The 11,701-nt window shown below is 44.1% G+C and overlaps 1 protein-coding gene across 1 annotated transcript in view; it reads right to left on the bottom strand.

Annotated features, from left to right (window-relative positions):
- Positions 1 to 273: 273 nt before the first annotated feature.
- Positions 274 to 11,701, bottom strand: part of Fndc1 (fibronectin type III domain containing 1) — a 57,935-nt gene continuing 46,507 nt past the window's right edge. The window contains exons 14-20 of the mRNA XM_035439108.1: positions 9,963 to 10,193; positions 7,783 to 7,891; positions 5,191 to 5,270; positions 4,847 to 4,876; positions 3,536 to 3,697; positions 2,587 to 2,709; positions 274 to 389 (exon numbers count right to left, since the gene is read on the bottom strand). Of these exons, the coding sequence (XP_035294999.1) occupies positions 274 to 389; positions 2,587 to 2,709; positions 3,536 to 3,697; positions 4,847 to 4,876; positions 5,191 to 5,270; positions 7,783 to 7,891; positions 9,963 to 10,193 (851 nt within the window). The remainder of the gene's footprint in view (positions 390 to 2,586; positions 2,710 to 3,535; positions 3,698 to 4,846; positions 4,877 to 5,190; positions 5,271 to 7,782; positions 7,892 to 9,962; positions 10,194 to 11,701) is intronic.

Genomic DNA, 11,701 nt, shown 5'->3' with positions numbered 1-11,701 from the left:
GATGCTAGGTTGACGTCTCTGGAATGTGTGATTACAAATAAACAAAGCACAGAGAAATGAAGTTTCAGCAAAACTGAATTCTATTTATAGTCCAGGCCAAGAAATGTGGCCAAATTCCAACTGGAGAGGACCAAATGCCCTGTGTCTACCCTGTGGCCTCCTGATACCCTGGGGCAGCAGGCTTGGAACATTGTCTTTCTCTTGCCCACAGTCCCTAGTGCAAGTTAGTCAAGCAGGCCAGGATGGTGGAGTTGCAGCAAGTTGACCCTGTGGTCACCACTTTCCTGGGATGGAGACTCCACACTCGTACCAGCCCACATAGTAGTAGGGGGTTCCAAAACCAATGTTGCCAAAGCTGACAGGCTCCTGGCGGTATTGGCGATGGTAGCCTGGAAAGGCAATGGAAAAGAAAGGGAAAGAAGATAGGTCAAAGTCACTGACAGGAAAACATCTCATCCTACATCCTTCTTTCAGAAAGAATGCTCTGGCAAACATTTCCTGGATGTTATTTGAGAATACACTGGGTCAGTTCTATGTGTCATCTTCATAATAATAGGTCTACCCCCACCCAGCATGTTTCATGGTGCTTATTCCCGCCTTCCTCCACACAGAAGAATGTGATTTTAGCCAGTCACTAGTGAGCACTCGCTGAGGAGTGTAGCCTGATCTGGGGAAACTGTACAGCGCTCACTCCCATCTTGCCCTCTGAGTTCAGAACTTCCAGCTTCCCAGAGTTGCCCAGCTCCAAGATTTAAGCTACAGAACCTAGAGAAGTCTTGTAGATCTTTCCAGAAAAGAAAATCCACACGATGCCAACTTCTTGATGTAGATGCTCCAGTAGCCTCAAAATATTTGGGGGCACTTGATTGCTTTCACATTAATCCTTATTTACTTTACTCTTGTCAAATAATGGCTAGCTGCCACTTGACCAGTGAGCACATGGTTAACCAGTCATGGTCAGTGTCAAAACCGTAGCACACAGACACAGAAGAACATAGGTAACACAGGACTGTAACAGAAGCTAGGGCACTACAAGAGCTGAAAAGACATGGATTGTATAGATGTTGTATGTTTATTGTGATGAGCTGAGCTGGCTTACATATTTGACCCAATGGTGCTCTAGAAGATCCCACTGGAGCACTGTTAGATTAAGTAGGTTATCTCTATAATGTGGCCCCACCCAATCGGGTGAAAGTATCAACCAAAATGACTATTAAGTCCTAATAGAAAGACTAGAGAGGAAGTGGAGGGAATTGGGCCTCAGTCAGACTTGAAGAATAGCATGAAATCTTCCCTGCATCTTAGTTGGCTTGAAAATGCTCCACCCCCACCATCTACAGTCACCTGAAGCATTTCTCTATAATACATCTAAATAGTAGATAAATACAATTGGTTCTTTATTCTAGATGAAAAATTCTAAATATGCTTATTTTACTGCCTGTGTATTTTAATTATTAGGAAATGGTAACTCATTTTGTTAGTGTTTTTGTCAACTTGACACAGCTAGGGTCATCTGTTGAGGAAGGAACTTCAATTGAAAAAGTTTTTCCATCAGACTGGCCTGTGGGGCATTTTCTTTATTAATGATTGATGTGGGAGGGCCCAGCTCATTGCAGGAGGTGTTACTCCTGGGTAGGTGGTCCTAGGTGTGTAAGAAAGCAAACTGAGCAAGCCAACAAGCAGCACTCTTCCATGGCCACTGCTTCAGCACCTGCCTCCAGGTTCCTGCCCTGCTGGACTTCCTGCCTTGGCTTTCTTCAACGATAGTCTATGATCAGGATGTATAAGCCAAATAAACCCCTTCACCTCTACATTGTATCTTATCACAGCAATATAAACTAAATCATGGCATTCATGTAAAGCACACACATATTTTTCCACAAATAAGAAACTTGATAGATCAGCACATGTCATACCCTGACTGTACCACATCATCCATAGCTGAGTGTATGATGGAAAGATGCTGGACCACTTCCAGCGACTGTTGGTTTGCATGGAAGATGGGGCTCTGTGACATACCATAGCTGCTAGCTTTTGTGTTCCCACCTCGTAAAGCATCCTCAGAGGGCTGATGCCCTGGCCCTGAAGCCACTCCTGATGAGTGTTATGCTTACTCTTTGCTCAAGCTGGGTCCTCTGGAAGGACTTCAGTGTGCGCTGTTGATGTTCATCCATATTATAAGACCCAACTCATATTGCCTCTCCTGGAAACCTTGAATTCATATGATCACAAAGAACACAATTCCTTGACAATAGGACAACCAGGTGGCATAATCCGTTGTTATTTACACACCACAGTGCCTACCGTTATTTGCCTTTCACAGTTGTTTTCTCTTCTGGGGACAGAGCTTGTTTCTGAGAACAGGGATGGGGTCTTATATACTCCTCTGTATTCCCAGCTTCTCGAGGACAGCATATGGTGGAAGTACTTTAATTCCTCAATTCTTTATTTTTACCCTTTATGATCCAAAGTGCTCCCAACATTAATCTCTAAATTTTAGATCAAAGGCAGAGCTTCCATGCATTTTTCTCATAACAAATTTCCTCTCCCACCCACTCACAGCATAAAATACTAGCTTTGTCTTACCTTGAATGGTGGGGAGGGCTTCTACATAAGATTGAGGCCCTGTTCTTCCATCCAGGTGTGAATCCACAAACTGACAGTGGTCTTCCCCTCTTCCCCAGCTGTCTCCGATGCTGTAGAATGTGTCTGCATAAGGGCATATCACAGGTCAGTGACTACGGGAGAGTGTCACAGTTGGATTACAAGTTATAACAAGCTTTGGAAACTGGATTGGGAAGGTTATTTAAATTATGTGTTCCATAGTTTCCATGTCTGAAAAAATGTTGGTAATGGCACAAATGTCATTAAGTCTTGTAAGAAGCCAGCAAGATCACAAGATCTTTGGTATACAAATACCAAAATCCTAACATATGTTCAGTAGGAGAGGACTTTGGACAGTACAGGAAGCTCTACTGTGGAAGTGATAGACATTTTAATCCCAGGCTTTAAAGACAGAACAGAGAAAAACATGACAGAGATAAGAAGCCAAGCAGGCCTGTATAAAGAAACTATTTCCACACCATAGCTTCGGGCGTGAGGCGCTGTCCATGGTGCTGAAGCATAACTGCAAGGTGGAACAATATTGCGAAGATGCGAAGATGATTGTACAATCTCTCCCAGAGATTTGAAGAGAGAATAAAGTTAGTGGAAAAGATGGAAAGAGATGAGTGTAGACACACAAAGATGGAGCTGGGGCGGGGCTAACTATCTAGTGATGAGATGAAGCAGATAAATCTCCAGAGATGGGTGTGGGAAGGAAGACTTTGTTTTGACAAATTTATCCTTTCTGGCAAGAAAAATAAGTAAATTAAAAGCTGACTTTAGCTTTCATTCATAAAATGCAGTGGAAAGGTGTATATAAAGCTAGTAATTCCAAAAAAGAGTCTACAATACTGGTTTGCACCTACAGTTCCAGGCCTCAGATATGCCCCGAGGCACCCAATTTTCAAGTTACTACCCAACAGAAGCCTACCTTTGAGGTTGTCACTGAGGTAGATCTTATACCTTAGTGAGTTACAAAGAACGACTCCCACAAACTTTTTGTACCATGTCCGCTTCACATACTGCCGCCCATGGCAGTCAGTATAGCCAGGGTCATGCTTGAAAGCAAATGGGATCCAGATGGGCTCACCACCTTGAGGACACAAAGCACATGCTCTAAGATACAGTAGTTACAATAACATCTATACAAACCATCAGAAAACTGGGCATTTCACTTGGCCTTTCTTCCTCTTCGGGCTTCTCTGAGCAAATGTGCACGCATTTGTATTCCCTTTCTTTTTAAATACTAGAATAGAATTGAAGTATTGTGGGTTGGATCTAAAAACATCCCCCAAAGGCTCATGTGTTAGAGGATTGGTCTTCTTCTCATGGGCTTGGAGAGATTATTGGATCAAGAAGGTTCTAGGGTCAATCATGGGTTAACTGACTGATAGACTCATGCCTGAGTGAAGGAGGGGTCTGGGGAAGGAAACAGGTAACAGCATAGCTTGGAAGGGATCCCCCTTCTCCCTCCCACCCTCCTGCCTGCTGTGAAGAACAGCTTTGCTGCTCATGTCCTTCCTATATAATGTTGTACCTTACCTCAGGCCTAGGATTGAGGGAGCCAAGTGACTGCTCCAAAATCTCCAAAACTATAAATCAAGATAAACCCTTCTCCCTTGGTTTTCCCAGGTTTTTGTCATGGCAACAAAAAGCTAACTCCCATATTTGAAGGGCACTGTGCTTTTTACCTTAGAATATTTAAAATCTTGGTCTTTCAACAAAGGGTTCTCAAAGCTAATGAAAAATGTAAGTCTCAAGGGAAAATAACTGTATTAGCATATTTGATCCTTGGGACAGCCACAGCACTCCAAGTCCCTACACCTAGAGTCCTTCCCTTTTGGTCACTCTTTGTTCCTGTCTTAAACTTGAAACACAGGGCTTGTTCAGTTAGTTGATGTGGGGGGGCAGTAAAATACCCTTGCACACTTGCTGCATTTTACCATCTTTTCATCACATTAAAATGCTCACAAGCCATGTAAACAAAGTACCTATTGTATAGGTATTGGATAGTCTCCATCATGGTTTTCCATTGATACCAACAGCCATATTCCTACTAAAGCAATTTCAAGTCATTCTCTTCTTCCACAAAGAGAATGGAGGATGGATAAATCAAAGCTGTCACAGAAAATCATGCATATGTAAAATGCCCCACCATTTCTTCTTGTGGGTTGTCATAGTGACCATGCATATTACATTCACATCAACCAGAGCATTAGAATCCTCAAGATGAGAAACTCACCTGGTGGCCTCACAACAAGCAGAGGATTGTCTGTGGACAAAAAATAAATAAATGACTTTGTAGCATACATTGCAGTTGTGAAAATGCTGAAATGCCAACTGTAGCTAAAAGAGCCAGCCAAATTGGAATAGAGATAAATTGTTAGTTTTCTCCTAAACTAGCAGGGGTGGGGGATGGGTGGGGGTTGAGGGTTGGGGGATGCTCACTTTATAAAGAGAAACCTGAACTCACCCAAACAGAAGAGAAGACTTTTCTTGCCTTAATTTTCACTATGTCAATAGCTGTCATTCTAATAATTTATTTCACTTCTCAAAAAAGCAAAACAGAGATGAGTGAACTCATACCTGATTCCGTAACAAATGAGACTGAAGGACTGACAGGTCCATAGCCATGAGGGTTTTTGGCTTGAACTTTGAAGTAATATCTGAAATCGAAAGAAAATGTCTTTTAAAAGAGAAATTGATTTGACCTCTGAGTAATGAGACCGATGAGACAGATTCCCAAACTCCCAAGCATGCCTCTGTAGTATCTCTGGAGTCGTGTTCATCTGTTTTTACATGTACACCCCCCCACCCCCCCACACTTACTTAGTCATCCTCATTTTTTCCCCTGAACTTTTTCATTTTTGATAATCTATTGAAATGGCACAATTATAGCCAGGCAATGGTGTGGCATGCCTTTAATCCCCGAACTCAGAAGGCAGAGGCAGGCGGATCTCTGTGAGTTCCAGACCAGCCTGGTCTACAAGAGCTAGTTCCAGGACAGCCTCCAAAACCACAGAGAAACCCTGTCTTGGAAAAAAGAAAGAAAAGAAAGAAATGGCACAATTAACACAGCACAGACACACGGCTGACAGCTGCCCAGAGTGCTTTTCCTGGAGCATACAGGCTGGCACTAGGTAACTCTCCCAGTCCATCCTTTAAAAGTCTGATTAAGACTTAGATGCCAGCATAAACTCCAAGAGAGAGGAGCTGGTACAACAAAACACAGAGTAGAGCTCAAATGTTAACTTAATCAACATCTCAGCCCCCATGGTGGATTCAACCATAATGTAACTTGTGACTAGCAGGAAAGGCAGGCTGGGGGTGGCCTTTTCGGTGGCACTAACAAGACAACCATGTCTCGAGCTTCTGGACCTCTGGGAAAGAGAATCATGTTCAGGAATAGCAGGTGGGGAAAACCTGAGGAGAGAGGCTCTCCTGCGGGGCCACACTTTGTCTCAGAACAGAGCGTATTCTGGAAAACAGAGTTTGAGTGGACTAGCCCATCGAGAAGGATACGGAGTCCCCAAGCATCTTACTTTGCCAACGCTGGATATGGAAGTCTATTTCTGTATTGTTTTTCCTTTTTAGCATCTGCCGCCCCCCACAACCACCACAAAATAAACTCCATGAGGACAGCACTGCCCACTTTATGAGAGCAGCATATAGTTTACCCCCACCCCTGGTTCAAAATAAACAGGAAGAGGCACTTGAATGAAGTTTGGACCCAGAGCTATGGACCATCACCTGACAGTCAAAATGGTAGAAATCCAATATGGCAGCAAGAGCTGTGGAAAGAACATAGGACACTGACAGGGGAGGTAGGGCAGGGAGAGGTCAGGAGAGTAAGATTCAACTTTCGTTGCAAGTGGTTATGTGGCAAGCCCACAGGAAGGTGCCATCTGGAGTTTTGATATGTATGGTGGCTGTGCTGTGGACATAAGCAGCAGGGGCACATAGTGAAAAAGGATGCTGACCCCATTTCACCTGATTCTGTTGTGTTTATTTCTTCTGGTTAATTTTCATGCCTAGTCAGCATTCATTTCTCCACTCCCTGACTTATTGCTTCCTTTCATTTGCCAAATTCTGCAATTTGTAACATTGTATGGAAGCTTGGTTCCAGCGAGCCTGAGTGGCATGTTAAAATGTCACAGGAAGTGCTCCCAGCTTTGGGGAAGTCTTCTGGTAACAGGGCTCTGGCCAGATTCGGTCTGTCACCTGGCCCACAGCACATATTTGTGTGTCCAGTCATTTGTTCCCACTTTTCTCTGCTCTTCTGCCTATGGTAGAGCTTTGAGCTCTCCACTGCAAGCCTGGGTCTATACAACAGTGTGATACTGTGGCTATGTGGACAAGCTGCAGAAGACAGTTGTGAGCTATTCAGGGATCCTACAGGCCCACTGATACTGTGCAATTGGTTATAGTAGGAGTACCTGAACCACAGCCATTGAAAATGCTATAAACCAGGGGTTCCTCCTCCCCCATGCCTAGCTACTCAGATGGTCAATCTACCAGTACACCACTGGCTGGCCAAGACATGCTCAGTGGCTCACTCATGTTTATCCACCAGATTTCTTTCTGATAGTGATACCTCCCGAATCAGGTGATACAACTAAAGAATATATAGCCAAGTAATCCCGTGTGAACCAGTTTTGCCAATCTCTCACTGAGTGCCATAAACTTTGGCTTCCAGAACAGTTCTCTGTCAGCCAGCCACTGCTCAGTGATGAAGACACACTGTAACCTTTACTAATATGTGCAACACTCCTTTCTAGAATGTTCTGAACATCTGCATCACAAAGATTAAATGTCAGCTAATTAGTATGTTTGACAAAATACTGTCCCACTGGTATTACACAGCAAGGTTGTATTAAAAACTGAATCAATTCTCTTCCAATATACAGAACAATTTCCCTTCCCTTATGGAAGGTAATGTTTCTTGTTTTCCTAAACAAGGAACAAACACAATTGTTAAGTAACAACTGCAACACATGCAGTGATTTCTCTTAAGCAAAAGACATGGTACATGGTAAGCCTTCATTGGTATCCCATGAGCTAAGCCAAGAACTCAAGGAAATGGTGAGACTTTGATTAATCCTTTCTTCCCAACCAAATGATACTGTGACCAAGCTTGCAGGTCCGACTGTTTGTTTGTAAGTGACCGCTGTGTCATACCTTGTGTTTGGCTTCAAGTTCTCAATGGGCAGGTGGGTTACTGAGGAAGTCTGAGTTGACCACTTGTTCCTGATGAAGTCCTCGTAGGAGGCACTGTAGACCAAGTATCCTGGAAACAAGAAGAGGGGAGACCATGGTGAGCATCAAGGAACCTGTTCTAGTTGTTTTCCTGATGCTTCAATAAACATCATGACCAACAGCAGCTTGGGACAGGAAAGCGTTTATTTCACCTTGCACTTCCAGGTCACACTCCATCATTAAGAGAAGCCAGGGAAGAAACTCAAGCAGGAACTTAGGGCAGAAACCATAGAGGAATACTTCTTACTGGCTTGCTTCCTCCTCTGGCTTGCTCAGCTACCTATCATATACAGCACACACCCTAGGAACTGTACCACCCACAGTGGACTGGGCTCTCTCACATCAGTTGTCAATCAAGCTGTCTCTATAGGCCAATCTGATAGAGGCAAAGCCCCAGTAGAGACTCCCTCAGCATCTTTCTGGGCTGTGTCAAGTTGACAGCTGAAGCTAAGGAAGAAGAGAGAGACAGATCACAAGGAGCTATGATTGGGAGGGAGTAATGCATGCATACAGTTCTGTGAGACCCTCAAGGAGAGCAAGTTCCACTTGAGACAGGATAGTAGAATTCAGTAACTTCTGGTGAATTCAGGCAGGGACAGAAAACTAAAATGCTTTCTGATGTCTCAATGGTTCCCTTCTTCTCTACCACCCTCATTCCCTGGCCTCACTCAGATCATCAGGGCTAATTACATCTAATAATGACTTCCAGAGAAGAAAGAAGTGGGAGAAAGAAGAACAGTGCTCTGAACTTTGTGTTTGCTAAGCCAGACTCAGACAAATGTCCTGTTTTTCCTATTAGATGTGGAAGATAGATGATAGATAGATAATAGATAGATAGATAGATAGATAGAGATAGATAGATAGATGGATAGATAGATAGATAGATAGATAGATAGATAGATAGATAGATAGATAGATAGATAGATAGAGACCATATATATGACATGAAAGTAGCAGAAAGGGAGATTAAGGGGTGAAGGGTGAATATGATACATGACACACTGGAATGAAAATGTAATTCTGAAAACTGTCACTTTACAATGAATGCATAAGTAAGAACTCAAAAGATAGTCAAAACCCAACTTTCCTGGTCTCGACAAAACCCAAGTGGTCCTGTACATGAAATGAAGAGTATTGGCAGTGACTCTGAGGCATGCAGGTGTGACTAAAGGACTCATAGTGACCCTCACTCATTTGTCATAGCTCACTTATGACTTCCAGTTGCTGACCTTGACCTAGCTGTTTAGAGACAACAATTATATGAGGGATCTGAAGCCAAACAGCTTAAGATGAGATTTTTGATACACTTTGTCCTATGTGCTCACCCATTCACCAGTCACGGCAGAGGGGGGTGGTGCAGAGGAAAGAGCATTTGTCATGCAAGCACAAGGACCTGAGTTCAAATTCTCAGATATACTTAAAGAGCCCAGTGTGGGCACATGCCTTCCTATGACCCCATTGCTGTGGCGGGGAATAGAGGCCTTCCTATAACCCCACTGTTCGCAGAACACATCGATTCCCTTTCTGTAAGAATTCATTTCAACAGCCTCACTTTCCATTGTCATCTTGGCAGGGTCACAGAAACTCACAAGCATCTCATAGGCCAAGACCCTTAGGGTTGTTCCATTTGTCTCAATGCCCACATAAGGAATTGGGAAGCACACAGGCTGCCATGGGAGTGCCAGCAGGCACACAGGCTGCCATGGGAGTGCCAGCAGGCACGGAAGAAGGAAATACACAGTAACAGTTCAGTAGAAACCTTTTCAGCATCCTCTCCTCCAGAATTTCAGCTGACAAGTGGTTGCCTGGCGATTTTCACGATAATAGAAGGTTAAAGATATGATGATATTTTTACAATAAAGCAAGGTGATGTATTATTAGCTTAAGGTCATAAAAACCAATCTGGAATTATAATTCAGGACTCTGGCTTCCATCCGGTGTTCTTTAACTACTCGAAAGGCTCCTGCAGTAACCTGTGTTCCCCATGCCACTGAAAACGATGTCCACCTTCTCCACCTTACCTGTCCATCTGTGCATCCACCCACTCACTTTCCTCCCTCTAACAGACCCCTGGGAATGCTGAGCATCTGCCTAGGACACACCTGTTACCACGTCTCCAGGGATGGCTTTGTTCCAGTCCACAATGACAAATGAGTGACAGCCTTCCATGGCGACCACGGTGATGTTTCGGGGAGCATGCTGAGGAGGCAATTCATTCTTCGTCAGGTCATTTGGAATGAGTTCATCCAGGCTCTCCACTTGGAAGTGATCCAGAGCATCAGTCAGGGAACACGGGGCCGATGGGTCTTTACTGAGGTATGTCACATAAGGAGCTAGGAAGAACAGAGATGCCTGGTTGGAGCTGGTTTGATGTTGCTGTTTTTTGAAGGGTGGGGGGAGCAGAATCATAGCATGTGCTCCATGGAATCAGATCCACAATTTAGCCTGTCCCTGCCAAGACTTCAGAGACACCTGATGCTAATTCCAGAGCAACAGAGACAGCTCTGTGAATAGAGCACACACTGCACCAGAGTAAGGGCCTAAATGCAATCCGTAGCACCCATGGAGCAGGCGTGACAGCCACCTATAAACCTGATACTTGAGAGGCTAAGACAAGGGACCCCTGTGGTAAGCTGGCTAGCTAAACTATGATAATTGGCAAGCTTTGGGTTCAACAAATGACAATGCCTTAGTAAATAGTGAAGAATGAGCAAGGAAGATACCCAACACCAATCTCTGGTCTCTACACACATGCGTGCCCACACATGCACAAATATGCACACATACAAACACTGCACACTTATAAGCATAATCAAAGGGCAATCCCTGCCTCTCATTTACGGATCATGTACATATAGCTTGAATTCTGCTGGTTGCAACATGTCTCATGGCCTCACCAAAGCTGATGACTATAACCTCAAAGTGATTTAGAAAGATCCTGACTGCAATTTGATGTAATGTGAGCCACCAGCATTCTTCCATTCCTGTGCCCTCAGATTTGGGAAACTGTGAGTCAGTTAGCTAGCAAACCCTCATCACATTTCATTCCCTCAGCCATCTTAAGATCAGATAAACAGATGGCAGCCTCCAGCTTTCCCTAGGTGGCCTCCTGTCGAGCTTTAAACCTCACAGCCCTCTTGGAAGTTTGGAAGTAATGCCAAGGTCCAAGTTGCCCTCGGCAACACTGCTGCTGAGTTTCTCATTCGCACGTTTATGACATGCTGGAGCCCTTCCTATCCACATGACTTCAGGGGCTACAGGAGACTGGGAATATGCAGGTCATGGCCTGGTCCCCCATTCCAGCTGAGCCTCCCTGGAGGAGAATGGGCTCGCTATCCAGGGACAAACAGTAGGCTCTCTGCTACCAGCCCACAGCTCTTGCAACTGCATTCCATTCTGAGAGAAGTTAAGAATGCCAAGGAATTGATGTTAAGGCTTTATATACCCAAGACCCTCAAGTGTTCTCAATTGAAGCAACTAGAAATTTCTGAAGGTCTCTTGGTCTTTAGAAGTAATCTGTGGAAAGGCTAATGGTACCACTAAATGCCTCTTTCTCCTTTAGTTGTGGTGTAGCAGGGAGACTCTCCAGGCTACTGAACACCAGGCTAACACTGGCTCTAGCCCCAGGAATGCTGCCTCAGACTAATGGGTTTGCTCTTTAACTTGTATGGTGAGACGCCCAGTTACTGCCTCTTGGCTAGCAAGACTTCTTCTCTGCTCATGGCAAGACATTTGTTTTGGAAACCGAAAAGTGTGATGTTAATTTAAGCTGTAGCTTGTCTCCACTTAGTAACATATTAATCCAACTGTCTCATTAATGCAGTTCATCAAGGGCATGGGA

Source organism: Cricetulus griseus, chromosome 2 (genome assembly GCF_003668045.3).
Source record: "Cricetulus griseus strain 17A/GY chromosome 2, alternate assembly CriGri-PICRH-1.0, whole genome shotgun sequence".
In the NCBI taxonomy this organism is placed as follows: domain Eukaryota; kingdom Metazoa; phylum Chordata; class Mammalia; order Rodentia; family Cricetidae; genus Cricetulus; species Cricetulus griseus.
The sequence above is the reverse complement of the archived record's forward strand: the minus strand, read 5'-3'. Positions and strand labels throughout refer to the sequence as shown.